Source organism: Notolabrus celidotus, chromosome 15 (genome assembly GCF_009762535.1).
Source record: "Notolabrus celidotus isolate fNotCel1 chromosome 15, fNotCel1.pri, whole genome shotgun sequence".
NCBI classification, from domain to species: Eukaryota; Metazoa; Chordata; class Actinopteri; order Labriformes; family Labridae; genus Notolabrus; species Notolabrus celidotus.
Window position 1 is genome coordinate 8,893,511 of NC_048286.1, and position 17,544 is coordinate 8,911,054.

The window sequence follows — 17,544 nt, forward strand, 5'->3', positions numbered from 1 at the left end:
TCTCTGAGAGGCTGTGGATTTCATTGTTTCATTTTTTTCAGCTTTGTTGTTTTCATATTAGATTTTATCATCTCTTCATATATTGAGCACCGCATGTATTAGAGCTCTATGCAATCATCCATCTGTCCAAATCTCTCCAGAATATCAGTATTACTATAATAACATTATGCACTGCAACCAAATGTTACTGTCAATATTGGTTTGGGGTATTGATGGTCATAAGATGCTACTCTAAATATGAGAGCAAAGGGCTAAATTAGTTTAAAAATGTAACTCTTAGATGTCTAAAACCTAGATCATTCCAGAACCTGATACTTTCAGCCTTACACACTTTCACACTTTCACACAGTAGGAGATCATCTCTGTCAGATGAGCTCTCACAACTCGATATACTTTGTTTGGTCATGACTCAGGGCTAAATTAGTTTGAAAAATAAACACTTTTAGATGTCGAAATACATGTTCAGTCAGGAACACTTTAACCATTTATTGCCAAATGGAAATACAGTTATGCTTGGCTCTATAAGCTTTGCTTTAGGGTTCCCCAGGTTAGCCAAGTAGCCTGCTTCGGCTTTCCAGGGAGTGCATCGCAAAATCCCCACAAGGGTAAAACAGACATTTAGACTAAACAGGAGGAGGCAAAGTTTAACCAACAGCAGCAGAGTGTGGGCAGTAAAGGTGTTGCAGGGATTAGCGAGAGGGAAGAAGTGTTTAAATAGGCCGCCTTATCGTTAGAATGAGCTGTGATTGGTTGTGTGGATAGAAAACAATGATTAAAACTGCAGCCTGTCAGCTGACAGCAGCTGAGGCGTATGACTTCCATGTCCTGCATGAACTAACACAAAGCTTCATTTGTTATTCATTCTGTGAAAGTCTCTGATACAAGGACAGAAATATGTGTCACCTAGATGTCTAAAAACTTTAGATTTGAGTAAAAGACGTGTAGCCTTGGTTCCTTATTGGACCCTGGAAACAGCTATAAGTCAAGGTGCATTTGCTGTTTGTTCTGGTGCTTTGTCCGTGAAACAATCCTTGATGGGATGTGCTGCAGGGTTGACTAATCAGGATCAAAAAACATAAGAGCTCCTTAGGAATTGGCAGTTCATCTTTTACTATTTTCTTCCTCTTGTCATACTCTACATCTGTTTTTTATTCAACGTGGATCATCCATCATTTTCTTGTTCTGAAGATCATTTATACATCTGCCCTCTGCTCACTAACTCACGCTTCTTCTTTCATTCATGTTTCTCGGTTTATTTTTGTCCACTTTTTTCTTTCTGCGCCGACCAGCTGCTCCACCCTGCTGCTCTCCCCTCCTCTCTGACAGCTTCTTCTCATTGGCAGGACCTGCCTCGCTCTCCGGTGGCCCCGCCCCTGGACTCCTGCTTCCTGAGACCGGCCCGCCCAGCCAACCGCCGCCCACCCTCCCGCTGGGCCGCCCGCTCGCCTTCCCCCTCCCCAAAGTGGAGCGAGGGCACGAAGAGGAGGTTCACCTTCCCGCCACCGGGGCACCGCAAGACCATCCTGGAGGGCGAGGAGCCGGCGTGACTCCTGTCCTCTACCTCCTCTGCTCCACCTCAGCCTAAAAGACCCAGTACCTCAGAGACCTCCGCCACACAAATCCAGAGACTCCAAAGAGGTGGAGCCTGAAGCGGGGGTTTCATGTATCCACCCAGTAGCACCAGCTGACCATCGAGGAACCAGAAGAACCTGGAATGTACTGTAATATCATCCAAAAAAAGGACATAAAACTTCATTCCCATAAGAGGTGCCTGCACACACTTGAGTTCATCATCAGCCCACATGTGTGTATATATGTATTTATTACATATATGTATATTTTAGTCGCAATTATGAACCTTTTTCCAGCTGTTAACTGAAGATCAGCTGTTGGATTTTTATGAAGTTTACACCTTTTGTTTACACTTTCTTTTCTACATGAAGCTCTCTTATGTTGTCCCGCATTCTTTCATGTTCACACTGTTTTGGTTTTTTTTGCAATAAGAGCATACCTTTATTTTTTTGTTGCCAGCATTCAAAACTTCACTTTTTTGTTCAGTCACAAAGAGAGGAAAAACAACACAAGCAAGCAAACAAACAAAAAAAAAACAACTCCTGCTTCTTTGGGTCTGAAGCAGAGACACATGATGTCATTTCTGATGCTAATGTACTTTATTTATCTTTACGTTGGGATGAATGTGCGACTCCGTTAACATGTAGAAGAAGGGTGACAACAAACTGAATAACTTTATGCATATTTGGAAGGCAGTTGTACAAATATGGGTGAAATATTTGCATGCCTTTTGAACACTAGCACTTTAGTGCATGTACATACGAGCTCTAGTCATTCGTGATCACTTGGCTCCGCTGTGGGGGAAAAAATCTCGTGATGGGAAATCTTGAGCTGTTGTTTTTTGTTGTCACATGATTTGCATCAACTTAAATATGAAGACTTTTTAAGTAAATTATTGTACCTACCAGGCTGTCTTTGTACAGTTGTTACTATTGGATATAAATAACTTTTTTTCTTTTAACAGGAAAAAATGGATTGTGGGAAAAAATATGAATGTTTCAAATGAAGTCTATGTCAAAAAGTCTAAAGATCCATAGTCTTATGTAAATAGTAAATGGTAATAAACATGAATGTGTATTTACAAGACTGTCTCCGCCTGTGTGAGTGTGTGGTTGTATCTGCTACGTATTATTTTTCATATCTCTCTTAATGATAACGGTTAGATACAGCTCATGATAGATTATACGCTCTTTCATCAGACCTGAGTTTGTACTCTTGGCTGAAGTGCATGCTGAATCCTGTGTTTGTGTGTGTGTGTGTGTGTGTGTGTGTGTGTGTGTGTGTTTGTGTGTTTGTGTGTTTGTGTGTGTGTGTTGGATTACAGTTGCAGGGACCACAGGATTACAGTGGGTCAGGGGGGACAGACACACACACACACGTACACACAGAGAGAGAATGTGAATAAGAAGATTGTGTCCTCCCAGAAGTGAAATCCTCTTGCATCATGGTCATACATGTTGCACCTTACTCATGTTACTCAGCTTGTCACACAAGATAAAGATAGTAGAATAAACCCAGACGGGTCAGCTTAAAAAATTCACTCACATGACCTTTGTGTTGTCTATATACAGAGAGACCGTTTATGTAATGTTTTTATACAGCAGCCGTTTTGGCAGACTCATCTGTTGTTTGGCAGACTAAACTTCCCCAGATCTTTTCCTAGAATTATGAATATCAGTCAAGTTTTTTTGTTGCAAAAGTGATCTGATAAAAAATTGTACGAATACAGAAGGTCTGGACCGTAAATTTCGTGTGAGGGCACTTATGTTTGGAATAACTTTAAGAACCCCTGTGAACCGCAATTGCGTCCCACTCACCCTCATCCTGACACTTTGTCATAGTATATACAAAGACTTAATGCACCACGAGCAACCACTTGGCAATAGTAGCAAGGTAAACGTCCCTCTTTCAGGCAGACACCTCAAGCAGATGCAGGCTTATTGGTGGGCAGCCGTCTGCAGCAACCTGCTAGACATACAGAGAAAAACTGAGGGGGAAGAGAGCCAGGAAAACAGACTGAGAATTATAGTTGCAGTGGGAGTCCAGCAGGTCCACTGCATCAGTTGATCTGCAACAAAGTTCAACATGAACCTCCAAGAAGAGAGAGCAGAAAGCATGGAAGATGTTACAAAATAAGTGGATTAAAAGGACATGCATGCGAACAGATAGAGGGAGAAAGGAGGTGACAGAAGCTTGTAACATGTCCACTGGCAGCACAACCATGAGCTTGTCCATGCCATCCCTGAAACTGACCTGATATAAGCTTTTTCTCTCCATCTGGATCTAGATTTACAATTCCTAGTGGCACTGATGGTGATGTTGTCGAAAGTAACTCTCAATTATTAAGCAATTCATGTCACATGACCAATATTCCTGGCTTCAACTTCACATTCATATACACACCTCCATACAGAGCAGTTAATCCACAAACAGCCATAGTTCAAATATGTCTGTCTCTGTCCTAATCCTCATCCTGATTATCATCTAATTACAAAATGAATGCCTCCATGCATATTTACTCATGATTGAAAATGTAAACACTGACCGCAGTGGTCTCCATACTTACAACTATTCATAGTGGGTGTAGTGTAAGTTCCATCAACTTCACACGTTAATATTAGAGAGGCCAAGTTTGAAAAATAAAGGCAGCAGACGAATTGGATAAGAACAGTAAATCTGAATGGAGCACTAAAGATAATCACTGTGAATGTAGCAGTTGTAGCAGGTCCCTGAAACTGAAGCAGCCAAATAAAACTCAGCCATCATTAATTTCATGATATACACCTCTACCTTTTTACTCTGTCCTTAGAAAAAGAAAAAGTCTCAATATTTGCGGTGCAGCTGCATCTCCAGAAAGATATTACTTGCAACTGATAGACATCTTACAAATATCTTGCTTTTATTCTACTCATTTCCTACTTTTCACATCTGAGCAGGAAATACAACAGCAGAATTAAATCAGTAAATTTAAAGCGGTTGATTTTATTGGAAAACTCTGAGCTTTTATTGGCTCAGGAGGGAGAGGCTGATGGTAAGAAGAAGGAGGAGAGGGAGTGATAAAAAGCGCTGAAGGCCTCTGTATACCTTTCACAGAGTTATAGCCATGAATAATTAATATAACCCAGATGCATCATGGGAACTGCTGATGGCACTGAGAAGATCAGCGGAGGGAAGAAGAAGGAGAAGCTTTTACTTCCATCTACCCTGAGAGAAACCCACCGCTTCTGAATAATTTAAACACCCTGAAGTCACACACACACACACACACACACACACACACACACACACACACACACACACACACACACACACACACGCGCGCACACACACACACACACACACACACACACACACACACACACACACACTCGCTCTTCATACTGGACTCTGCTTTAATGTCTGATGTCAGCAGTAGCAACAAGGGTGTGACCTCTATGAAGCACATGTCACACCTGAGTATAGAAGATATCCTGATGCAAGGGTTAAATGATATACGATGATATTTATGATTTGATCTATATTCTACGATATAATTTAATACGATATGATACGATAAGGGACGATACAGTACAATATGATCAGATATAATCCAATATGATACAATACATTACATGACACTATAGCTTATGATACTTTACGATATATGATTAACGCAATAAAATACGATACCATGCATGATACAATACGTTTTGATATGAAACGCTAAATCGCAATACGATTATGCTTGTGATGTTACACACATATATGTTCCGGGACTTTACATAACTTTATCTTATTTCTAAGATGGCGGTGCATGCTGTTTGCTGAGTTCTCAACTATTTATTTTTCTGTTTGCATAGCTGATGGATGTAGGCAATGTCATTTCAATGTGCTATTTTGCAACATGTGACAAAAGCCTAGGTTGTTACCAGAAATCTTCTGTCACTGTGGAGAAAATAAGGTGTTTTTGTCTCACCCATCTGCCCTGTCCTCTTCACTGTGCTGACTTTCACACTGTCTATTCTACTTGGCCTGAAATTTGATGTCTAAAAAATTCACATGTAAAATGACTCGCTATTTCCTGCACGCTATAAGCCATACAGTTAATCATTGAGCTAAATTGAATGTCACAGTCACATACTTTAGTGACTCAGTGGTGCTGGTGAGAGAAATTAGTGTGCAGAGCGTTGAATCAGGCTAGCAACTAAAACTGGGATTAGTAATCTTGTATTTAATTTGGGGTATCGATTGTGGAATAGGAGTTGATGTGACTTAGAAGCTAATTGGTACATCTCTTAAAATCCACTGTACTCAAGTTATCTAATCAGCCAGCTAATTAGCTTTGTGTTTAGGGACTCTGTGTGAAACAGTGTTTTGTTGTTGGAGACTGTGTGTGAGTGTAGGTGTTGCTGTGTGATGTTATGCGTAAGTATGTGTTAAATGCACTTGTGTTGGGATAATTCATTTTATTTTAGTCATAAAAAACACTTCAGTGACAGTGACACTTTGAGTTGGTGCAACCTAGCACCAGGATTTCATGTTCTGTGATTACAGGGAACAAACGGAGGAGAAATTTCATTCTCTATAACAAGGCATGTGTAGCTGAGGTGAATGAGAACTCTGCTAAGAGACAATGAGGACTCTGGACTGTGATGCATGAGAACAAAATAAACCAGAGTTCAGAGACAGTTCGACTTTTATTGTTTAATAGAATAAAGATTTAGAAGATACGGAGAGAAAAAAGTGAGGATGAAGGTCAACAGAAAATATCCTAACCACACTCATCCTCCAGACCAGCCGCACAACTATGCCACCGGCACCTCAAAAGGACTGCACTTTAACAAATAAAAATAAACACAGCAAACAGAAAAATAATATGTGTTTCTCCTTTCTTGCCAAAAACAGTGTTACAAATAGTTCGGGTGTTCTTTGAAGCAGACGGAGTAGTCTACCTCCCCACAAACCTGCTCCGTAAACGTAGCAAATTTTGAATATTTGATCTGACATTTGACTGTGATTGAAAAAGATAAAAAGAGCCATGTTTTCCTCTCCGACTGTGATGAATAATGCAGTGCCAGCTGTCTAGACTTCTCTGTCAGATTGTTTGGAGCAGTTCTCCTTCATGTTCTCAAATCTTTATGTGATTGACTAAACAGACCAGACAAGCTTCTCGATTCCTCCCTTGCTTTGTTATGCAGAGTTTACGGCTGACAGTTGAATCTGAACACTGGAGATCAGTGTTTCTCTACTAAACCTTTGTGTGAAAATCGATTAACAAAGTAGGACAACAGTGTCCTAACACATAGCCATTTTTACATCGTTTTTTTGTCCTAGCATCCCTGAAAAAATAATTACAGGGGCATGTGCCCGACCACATAATTCAGAAAGTATTTTATGAACATAAAAATATTTTATTCAACATATCGATTTGATTTAAGTTGGTAAATCAATATTTTATATCAAACATATTCCTCTAATAAATTCATATAGGAAAAGGGCTTTCCCATCCCTCTTTACAGTTGGTTTAATCCAAAAGTCATGATTGGACTGTGTTGTAGATGAAAGAAAGCAAAGGGGAGCAATAAGTTCGGTCACAACAATGAATAAAAAAATAAAATATACATAAATGTGTAGGGTTGAAGTGTATATATAAATTTACATATACATATATATAAATATATATATATATATGTATATATATATATATATATATATATATATATACATTTACATATACATATACATATAAAAATACACATATATACGTGAAAAACATGCTTCTGCGACAAATAAATAAAAATGTTAGCTTCAGTTATTATGTGGTCAAGTCCTCTGCTTGCTAGCAAACTTTTGTAATGAATTTTTATGACAAAGCATCATGTTTGAAACTGACAGGTGGAACTAGGACCCTAACCCTAATCATAGCCCTAACCATAACCCATATCATAACCCTAACCCTAATCATAACTCTAAAACTAAACCTAACCCTAACACTAATCATAACCCTAATGGTGATCCTAATAATAACTCTAATCCTAAAACTAACCCTAACCCTAACCGTAACCCTAATCATAACCTTAACTCTAACCCTAACCCTAACCCTAATCATAACCTTAACCCTAACCCTAATCACAACCCTAACCATAATCATAACATTAACCCTAACCCCAATCATAACCTTAACCCTAACCCTTATCATAACCCTAACCCTAACCCTAATCATAACCTTAACTCTAACCTTAATCATAACCTTAACCCTAACCCTAATCATCATCTTAACTCTAACCCTAAAACTATCCCTAACCCTAAGCTTAATCATAACCTTAACCCTAACCCTTACCCTAACCCTAATTATAACCTTAACTCTAACCCTAATTATAACCTTAACCCTAACCCTAAGCCTAACCCTAACCCTAACCCTAATCATAATCTTAACCCTAACTCTAACCCTAACCTTAACCCTAATCATAACCTTAACCCTGACCCTGACCCTAAGCATAACCCTAACCCTAATCATAACCCTAACCCTAATCAAATCCTTAACCCTAACCCTAATCATAATCTTAACTCTAACCCTAATCATAACCCTAACACTAATCATAACCATAACCATAACCCTAACCCGAACCCTAACCTTAAGCATAACCCTAACACTAATCGTAACCCTAATCATAACCCTAACTCTAATCCTAAAACTAACCCTAACCCTAACCGTAACCCTAATACTAACCCTAATCATAACCCTAACTATAACCCTAACCCTAATCATAACCCTAACCCTAACCCTAATCAAATCCTTAACCCTAACCCTAATCATAACCCTAACCCTAACCCTAATCATAACCCTAACCCTAATCATAACCCTAACCCTAATCATAATCCTTACATAAATCATAACCCTAACCCTAATCAAATCCTTAACCCTAACCCTAATCATAACCCTAACCCTAACCCTAATCATAACCCTAACCCTAATCATAACCCTAACCCTAATCATAGCCCTAACCCTAACCCTAATCAAATCCTTAACCCTAACCTTAACCCTAATCATAACCTTAACCCTAACCCTAACCCTAATCATAACCCTAACCCTAACCCTAATCATAACCCTAACCCTAATCATAGCCCTAACCCTAACCCTAATCAAATCCTTAACCCTAACCTTAACCCTAATCATAACCTTAACCCTAACCCTAACCCTAATCATAACCCTAATTATAACCTTAACCCTAACCCTAAGCCTAACCCTAACCCTAACCCTAATCATAACCCTAACCCTAATCAAATCCTTAACCCTAACCCTAATCATAATCTTAACCCTAACCCTAATCATAACCCTAACCCTAACCCTAACCATAATCTTAACCCTAATCATAACCCTTACATTAATCATAACCCTAACCCTAACCCTAATAATAACACTAACCCTAACCTTAATCATAACCTTAACGCTAACCCTAATCATAACCTTAACCCTAACCCTAATCATAACCTTAACGCTAACCCTAATCATAACCCTAATCATAAACCTAACCCTAATCATAACCCTAATCATAACCCTAACCTTAACCCTAACCCTAAGCATAACCCTAACACTAATCATAACCTTAACCATAACTCTAACCCTAAGCATAACCCTAACACTAATCATAATCTTAACCCTAACCCTTATCATAACCCTAACCCTAACCCTAATCATAACCCTTACCGTAACCACTGTAACCCTAACCCTAATCATAACCCTAACCCTAACCCTAATCATAACCCTAACCCTAACCCTAATCATAACCCTAACCCTAATCATAACCCTAACCCTAACCATAATCTTAACCCTAATCATAACCCTTACATTAATCATAACCCTAACCCTAACCCTAATAATAACACTAACCCTAACCCTAACCTTAATCATAACCTTAACCCTAACTCTAATCATAACCCTAAACCTAAACCTAACCCTAACTCTAATCATAACCTTAACCCTAACCTTAATCATAACCTTAACGCTAACCCTAATCATAACCTTAACCCTAACCCTAATCATAACCTTAACGCTAACCCTAATCATAACCCTAATCATAAACCTAACCCTAATCATAACCCTAATCATAACCCTAACCTTAACCCTAACCCTAATAATAACCCTAACCCTAACACTAATCATAACCTTAACCATAACTCTAACCCTAAGCATAACCCTAACACTAATCATAATCTTAACCCTAACCCTTATCATAACCCTAACCCTAACCCTAATCATAACCCTAACCCTAATCATAACCCTTACCGTAACCACTGTAACCCTAACCCTAATCATAACCCTAACCCTAACCCTAATCATAACCCTAACCCTAACCCTAATCATAACCCTAACCCTAATCATAACCCTAACCCTAATCACAACCCTAACCCTAACCCTAATCATAACCCTAACCCTAATCATAACCCTAACCCTAATCACAACCCTAACCCTAACCCTAATCATAACCCTAACCCTAATCATAACCCTAACCCTAACCCTAATCATAACCCTAACCCTAATCATAACCCTAACCCTAATCATAACCCTAACCCTTATTCTAACCCTAACCCTAATCATAACCCTAACCCTTATTCTAACCCTAACCCTAATCATAACCCTAACCCTAATTCTAACCCTAACCCTAACCCTAATCATAACCCTAACCCTAATCATAACCCTAACCCTAATCATAACCCTAACCCTAACCCTAAACCTAATCATAAACCTTACCCTAATCATAAGCCTAATCTTAACCCTAAACCTAACTCTAAACCTAACTCTAATCATAACCGTAACCCTAATCATAACCCTTAACTTAATCATAACCCTAATCCTAACCCTAATCATAACCCTAATCATAACCCTAATCATAACCCTAACCCTAACCCTAAACCTAACCCTAACCCTAATCATAACCCTAACCTTGATCATAACCCTAACCCTAATCATAACCCTAACCCCTAACCTAACCCTAACCTTAATCATAACCCTAACCCTTGTCATAACCCTATTCCTAACCATATTCCTAACCCTAATCATAACCCAAATCCCAACCTCAACCCTAACCCTAACTCTATCCCAACCCTTACCCCTAAATCAACCCTAACCAAACCTTAATCCTAATCCATTTCCCCTAGCCAGGTGGGCGGGGCTCATGGCTAGGTGACCGAAGTACAGTATCTTGAATCTATCGACATTATTCCAGCTGAACAAAGATCAAATATGTCTGACCTCTGTTCCCACACTCAATTCTTTCAGTCGGGATGAGCTGTGTGGATCTTTATCATTGTACCGCAGAGGAATTAAGCTAATTGGTGCCATCCAGCTGGGAACCAAATAGGGGACAGCTGGGCGAAGGGTTGAGGACACTTATTCGGGCTGATGTAAAATGTTTTGGTTCTTTCAGGCCTCCTCTGGGGGAGAGGTACCGAGAAGTGATTTTGAGTCCAAATATTGTAATGAAACCATCCGACAAAGGGTCTAAAATGGTCCCTATGGATAAACAGCAATATGCTTTATAGGCCAACAGACAACTAGCCAATCCGAATTACACATACCTCTGTCGAACCGCCTCAAGCGACAGGCCCAATCCCAAATACAGACCATAATCAGCAAGCTGTACAACCAGATGTTCTGGTTACTTACCCAAGTCCAAAACCAACTCAAAAATAACTTAGACAAAATCATGACCGACCATCAGGACCTTAAAAACTATACAGTCATCTTGCTACACGGAAAAACAAAAACTTAAAGGACACACTGGTCAAAGTGAAGTTCCTTATGGCTGAGGGAGCAACAGGGAAGGACAAACACTGGGCTTTTAAACAAAAAACATTCATTGTTAATCCACTAGATGGTGCCAATGTGGATAACTCCTTTCTCCAGGGTGAAAACTGAATGAACTGCATAGTTTGCCAGTCCTGTGGTGCACTCTATGTGGAGGAGACAGGACAAACCCTACTCAATAGACTCAAACAGCATCTAGACACCATCTGGAAAGGCATGACTGACCACCCCTCTGATCAGACATTTCAGACACACTCACCTGAATATTTCCCAATGACCGGTCTACAGAAATGTGCTACATGGACGGAGGGCCTGCAGATGGAGACACGTGGGCTGGTGGATCAGTAGACTTAAAACTAAGGTCCCTTTGGGTCTTAACGCAGCTTAAAGATACAATAGAGAGCTTCTCCTGGGGTACATACAGGTATGAAGAGATGAATGAAATAGAGAACCACTAGTCCACTAAGCTGACTCTTTTCTTTCATCTTTCATTTTGACTGTCTGTTTCAGGTTTTTGTGACATGGTCCATCAAGTCACCTGAGTTATGTTTGCTTTCTGTTGATTCTTTTTTAGTTTTGTCATCTCCTGTTTTATTTTTTAAGTTACCCTTGTCTCTATGTTCCAGATCCTATACTCCTTGTGTTTTCCCGCCTTGTGCTCCTCTGTCCTTATAGTGCTCACCTGTGTCTCATCATTCCCTGATTGTCTGTTTTCTCCCTCATGTTGCCAGTCCAATGTGTGTTCCCTTGTGTCACCTTGTTTCAGCTTTCTTCTGAGTTTTCTAGTGTTGGACCTTTGCCTTTTTTTTTTACCTTCGCCTTCTTCTCCATTAGAATTTGTTTACCTTACAGACTGATTTCTTGTATTTTAGGTCCATTTATCTGTTGGGTTGTGTCACTCTGTTCATCCTGAGGGGTAAAAAACTGTTTTGCTTCATTGCTTATCCCCTTACAAACATTATTTTTCTGTCTCCTCTTACCTTGTTTGATTCAGTGTATTCATAAAATGAGAATTTTTTTTTCAAGTTCCATCTTCATAGACCACTGACTGTTCATTCTCCTGTATCAAATAGCAAAATATAAATATATTAAATTGTAATTTAAATAAAAAGTGGGGTTGATAGACTTGAGCCTTTGTTAACAATAAAGTAAAATTAAACAAATCTAAACTATGAATAACATCAAACCAACTTAACCTCAATTAAGGAAACACTAACTAACTCTATACTTTACTGTATAACATCTAAAACCAAAATAACTCTCTCAAACTTACTTCGATACTTACCTGGGATGGGATCCATCCAGAGACCTACCTAAGAGTTCTGTTAAAGTGTGTGCATGTCTGTTTGGTTTGCTCTTCTACACCCTTGTGCACATATCTAATAAAAACACAGGAAGTGTTAAGTCCTCATAAAGCTCCACTAAAGGTCTAAAATACTTCTATAACTAGATTTTCATTAGGGCTGGATTTTCACATGCTATTTCACGTTTTTGTCTTTGCATGTTTTATGCTGTCTATGGTTGTAACTTGCAGCCCCTTTCTCCTAAAATAAACAGTTTTGCCCCTGCAGCACATTTTCACTCCATAACTCTTACCAAAACCCTGCCCCTGACATTTCTTTACTGCAGCTTTACAATCTAAATAAAACTGTACAAGTTTTACCAAGTTTTGAATTCAAAATTAAAGTACTTTCCAAAAAGTTTGGATTGTTTAATGAGCTGTGGCAGCTTTACTCTATTAAACTAATGATTTATATAATTTGAAGGGCCCATTAGGATCAGACACCATTCAAATGTACCTTCTTAACAACGCCAGTTTAATTATGGCTTTTATCTGAGCTTAAATCATACAAATGTATTAACTATTTTTGAGTGATTGGCTTTAACATAGACACCCTTTCATAAAATTACAGATCACATTTTCAGTAAAAGAATACAATTACCCACTGTGATCAGTGAACGATCAGTGCCTTTGTTCACTCTTTAAATGTGTTGGAAATAATGTAACCTGTTGTCCAGACAGTGAACCAGCATGTACAATCTGACAGGGATAAAGACATATTTTAATCAGTCTGTCTAAACTGCTCTCGGTCTCCATGTGTCCCGCTGACAGAATTAACCTTTCCGAGGCTCCACGCTGCCTCGGTCAGCGTGCAATCTGTCAAAAAGGACCCCAAATTGCACATGCCTGCAGCTGTGTGCGAAGGCCTCAAACAGACAATGAGTGACACAATGGGCCGGGCTGTGCCATTAGCTGAGAGGTTGTCATGCCAACGTTACAAAAAGGCCCACGCTCAACGCAGGCAAAAGGTTTGGCCGCTAGAAGAATTCATACTGAGGGAGAGCTTTTGCCTGGAGGCCCTTCACTTTTCCACACTTTCTGTTGCATCATTATTCATGTGAGAAAAAAACGTCCTCTTAAAGCTTCTTCAGAGGACGGCAGAGTAGAGAGGCAGCAGCTACAACTGTGTTCATTAACAGATGTAACAGCATGGCATGGGCCTCTTGTCAACTTTTTTTCTTTTTGGGTGCATTTTAGCTTCCCAAGAAATGCACTGTTGTATAAGTGAACAGATAGTCTCATTGTACAGACAAGTGCAACGATCGTTTGAACCTTGAACTTAACCAGCAGGACCGTCACTTTGACAGGCGGGGAACCAGAAGCAAAATGTTCAGCTTTGAAAACATTAGCAGAAAACACAAAACCAGTTGAACAGGAAATAACAGATAAGGATGAATACATTTATTATTGGCCGTATTTGGGGGAATATTCAGGTGAGGAAGTAGTCAGATACTTCATATGAGTCAAAGTTTGAAAAAGACACCAAAATACTCCATATATAGTACGATTTATTTTTGTTATAATCTTGAATATTTTAGGCCAAATCTTTGCCTGTGTCACTATTTTTTGCCAAATTGGCAAATAACAAATGTTATTGTGTGGCTACTGAGCAAAGCCTTTGGGTCTCAAGTCCACATTCCCAAATTAAACTGAAGCAATGTTCACCATCCGGCATTTGTCATTCTGTTAAAGAAAGAGTTGGAAGAAGTTGTGGGATATTTTCTTCTGACTGTTCTGAGTTGTGAGTTACAGTTACTCACACGCAAAGGGTTAATAACAAATGATGACTAAAAAACAACAGCAAATGTAAGAAATTAAATGTGACGTATACATGACGGAAAAAACTGTCAGTCAGCGAGAAACTGACAATACTGCATCCAGAATCACTGTTTACATGTTACATTTTGTGTATGACCTTGACCTGTGGTTGATCTCCTCTGAGTTATTCAGTGAATCCTGCACTGCATACAGTACCGTTTCAGGATACGTTATACTCAGCAGGCTTCAAGTTCAGTTGGACCATCTGTCTCTCTTTTGAAAAACAAAAACAAAAAGACACCATTCATTTGGTGCCTCCTTGATTCCTCTTTTGTCTGTGTAATTTGCTTTGGACATGCCCAGTCTCTAACGCATACACTCACACAGAGGCACACACACACACATACAGCTCACATCTTTGTGTCCCTCACAGTGGGACTCTGCATCTAAACAGACTGAGATGTATGGTGCTGAAACCTCTGGGTAACACAGCATCTGAATCTGAATATCTCTCTCTCTCTAGCACTCTCTGTCTTTGTTTCTCTCTGTCCTGCACTGGGAGCCGGTGTGATACTGCATTGAAAACAAAGACGAGGGATTTTGGGCCATAATACTCTGGTGGATCAGGGGTAAGGGAAAGTAGTAGAGGAGCAAAGTAAAGTCTCTTGCAATAGTGCTCTTGCTCTCTTCCACATTGTTAGAGAGGCATGCAAATTTAGAAGGCAATGATTTAGCAATGAGGTAGCAGTCTATTTTCATTGGTAATGACAATCTCAAAGAATGTGCTACCCTTTCAGAATACCTACCTTTCTTTAACCAATCTAGTGTTCAGGTATTATAGGTCTGTCAGAATGTGCTTCCCAACCAAGCGGCAACCTCCGGTCTCAAAATATGAAGCCCATGCCGAAGTGTTATAAACTGCAATTCATCGAGAATCTGCTTGAGGCTGGCTGCAGAAACACCGGAAACCACATACACACCCATTCAAAAAAGACAATCTTTACAGCAGAAATAAACATGTTTACAGCCTGGTTCAAAAAACGGTTTGGCTCTACATAGCTTATTTTTCTATCGGCACAGACTGTATGGGGGGGTGAATTTTTTGTAGCGCCAGTTCAGAAGAGTACGAGTTACGAGTCCTGCTCTCAGTCCTGCTCTCAGGCTGGCTCTCAAAAACACTTAAAGAGGTAGTGGTCAGTTTTTATTGGTGTTAACGGCCCTGCAGAATGTGCTACCTAACCTGACATAATTACCTCCTTTCTTGATCAACTTCTCAGAGGAAGTGGTCAATTTTATTTGGTTATTAGTGCTTGGCCGAATGACAGAGTGACCTACCTCTCTGAAATGAATATTTTAAAAAATGTGGTTACTTTAATAGGTGTTGACAGACTTGAAAATGTGCTATCTCACATTTTAAAGTTATGTTTTTGGGCAGGACAGCTGAAGAGAGACAGGAAATGTGGGGAGCAGAGAGAGGGGGAGGACATGCAGTAAATGGTGATGGCTGGAATTGAACCTATGACCTCTGCGACAAGGGCTAGCATTACATTTTATAATTGCCTACCTTCAATAATCAACATTTACAAGGTAGCTGCCAACTTCCATAGGTGTTAACAAGCTGACAGAACTGGAATGAACTACCTTTCTTTTACCAACATTTTCGGAGGTAGCAGTCAATATAAATCGGGGAAACTGACATTGAATTAAGAAGATTACATTTCACAAAGTTTGTCTTTAAGCATTATTGACTGAAGAAGGAGTTGGCCCCCTGCTGACAGAGCACTTCAGTGTATTGAGTGGAGGATAATGACATTACAGCACACAATGAATTATTCATTATCTGTTCCTGCATCATAAAGATTGACCTTTACATTCAAAATGTGCCATTGACATGATGACAGGAAAAGTGTGGACAAAATGTTCCAGTCAACTCTCTTTAAAACATATAAACAGAAAAACACTTCTTACATTAATGCAGTTTTAAAAACATGTTTTATTGTTTCTGTGAAAGGAAAAATTTTATTTGAAAATTAATTTGTTTCTTGACTATTAATCACAGCTCTTTCCCTTAACCCTAGAACAAAATGTCTGGTGATTTTCACCCATGTGATTGCGGTTATGTGATATTATGTTGCTGCTGTCTGAGTTGCATGGATCCCTAGGTAGCTTCAGGCTGCTCTCTGATGTCACCAAAGGTATGCCTGTTTCCCTTCTACCATCCATGTTTATTTTTCAGCAGGTCCATGTTCGGGTGATTTTCACCCGACGTTAGTGGCTGAGAATAAATTCTTTGTTTATCTCTCCCACAGTTATCTGTGATGCAGGGAGACTGTGCCATCACTGTATAAGGATCACATGTCCCAGGAATGGGTGGCCCGAAGAACAAGTTCCCAGCTCCATTATTTTTTAATAAAAATCATTCATCATTAATTTTCATTAATGATTCCCTGATTTTCACTAATTTTGGAGCATTTTTTTTATTTTTCTTAATACACTCTTTAGAGTTAAATACATTTGAACCTAAATCTCTGGTTCATGAATCCCTTTTTGAAAAATGTTGGTAAGACTGTTGGTTCCATTGTGTGTGTCTCATAAAGGTTGCCCTCTTCTTTACCTGAACAACATTTCAGGGTTACACAAACATCTTCAGGCTGCTGTTGAGGCCAGAGAAAAGGGGGTGGGTCTACTGGGGAACTGGAGAGGTTGTCATGGTTACCACTCTTCTGCTGCTGGGGGTAATGATGTAATATCACCCACTGCTGCATCTCTGGGCTCTCCGTTATTCCCCCCCTCCATCCTTCGAACCCACATTCACACACAGACACTTTGCTGCGTGCTTGTGACATGACGACAAAGGTGCAGTGGAGACAACAAAGGCAGTCTACAGAGCCTATCTGAACCCACATTTACAGTGAGATTACTTCCATTATAACCTGCTGTAATCCAATCTATTAAACATATGGTTTTATTCTTCATTGTCTCTTTTCTTTAAAGAGCACTGATGCTTGTAATCTCCAAGACTGCACTGCATACAGTAATAAGACTCCAGCACACTCAAGATAAAACAACCCTCTCGGTTCTTATC

The 17,544-nt window shown here is 39.5% G+C and overlaps 1 protein-coding gene across 1 annotated transcript in view; it reads left to right on the forward strand.

Annotated features, from left to right (window-relative positions):
* Positions 1–2,656, forward strand: part of LOC117826186 (microtubule cross-linking factor 1) — a 78,904-nt gene extending 76,248 nt beyond the window's left edge. Inside the window, 1 exon segment of the mRNA XM_034702075.1 lies at positions 1,344–2,656. Within this exon segment, the coding sequence (XP_034557966.1) occupies positions 1,344–1,547 (204 nt within the window). The 3' untranslated portion in view covers positions 1,548–2,656.
* The last annotated feature ends 14,888 nt before the right edge of the window (positions 2,657–17,544 follow it).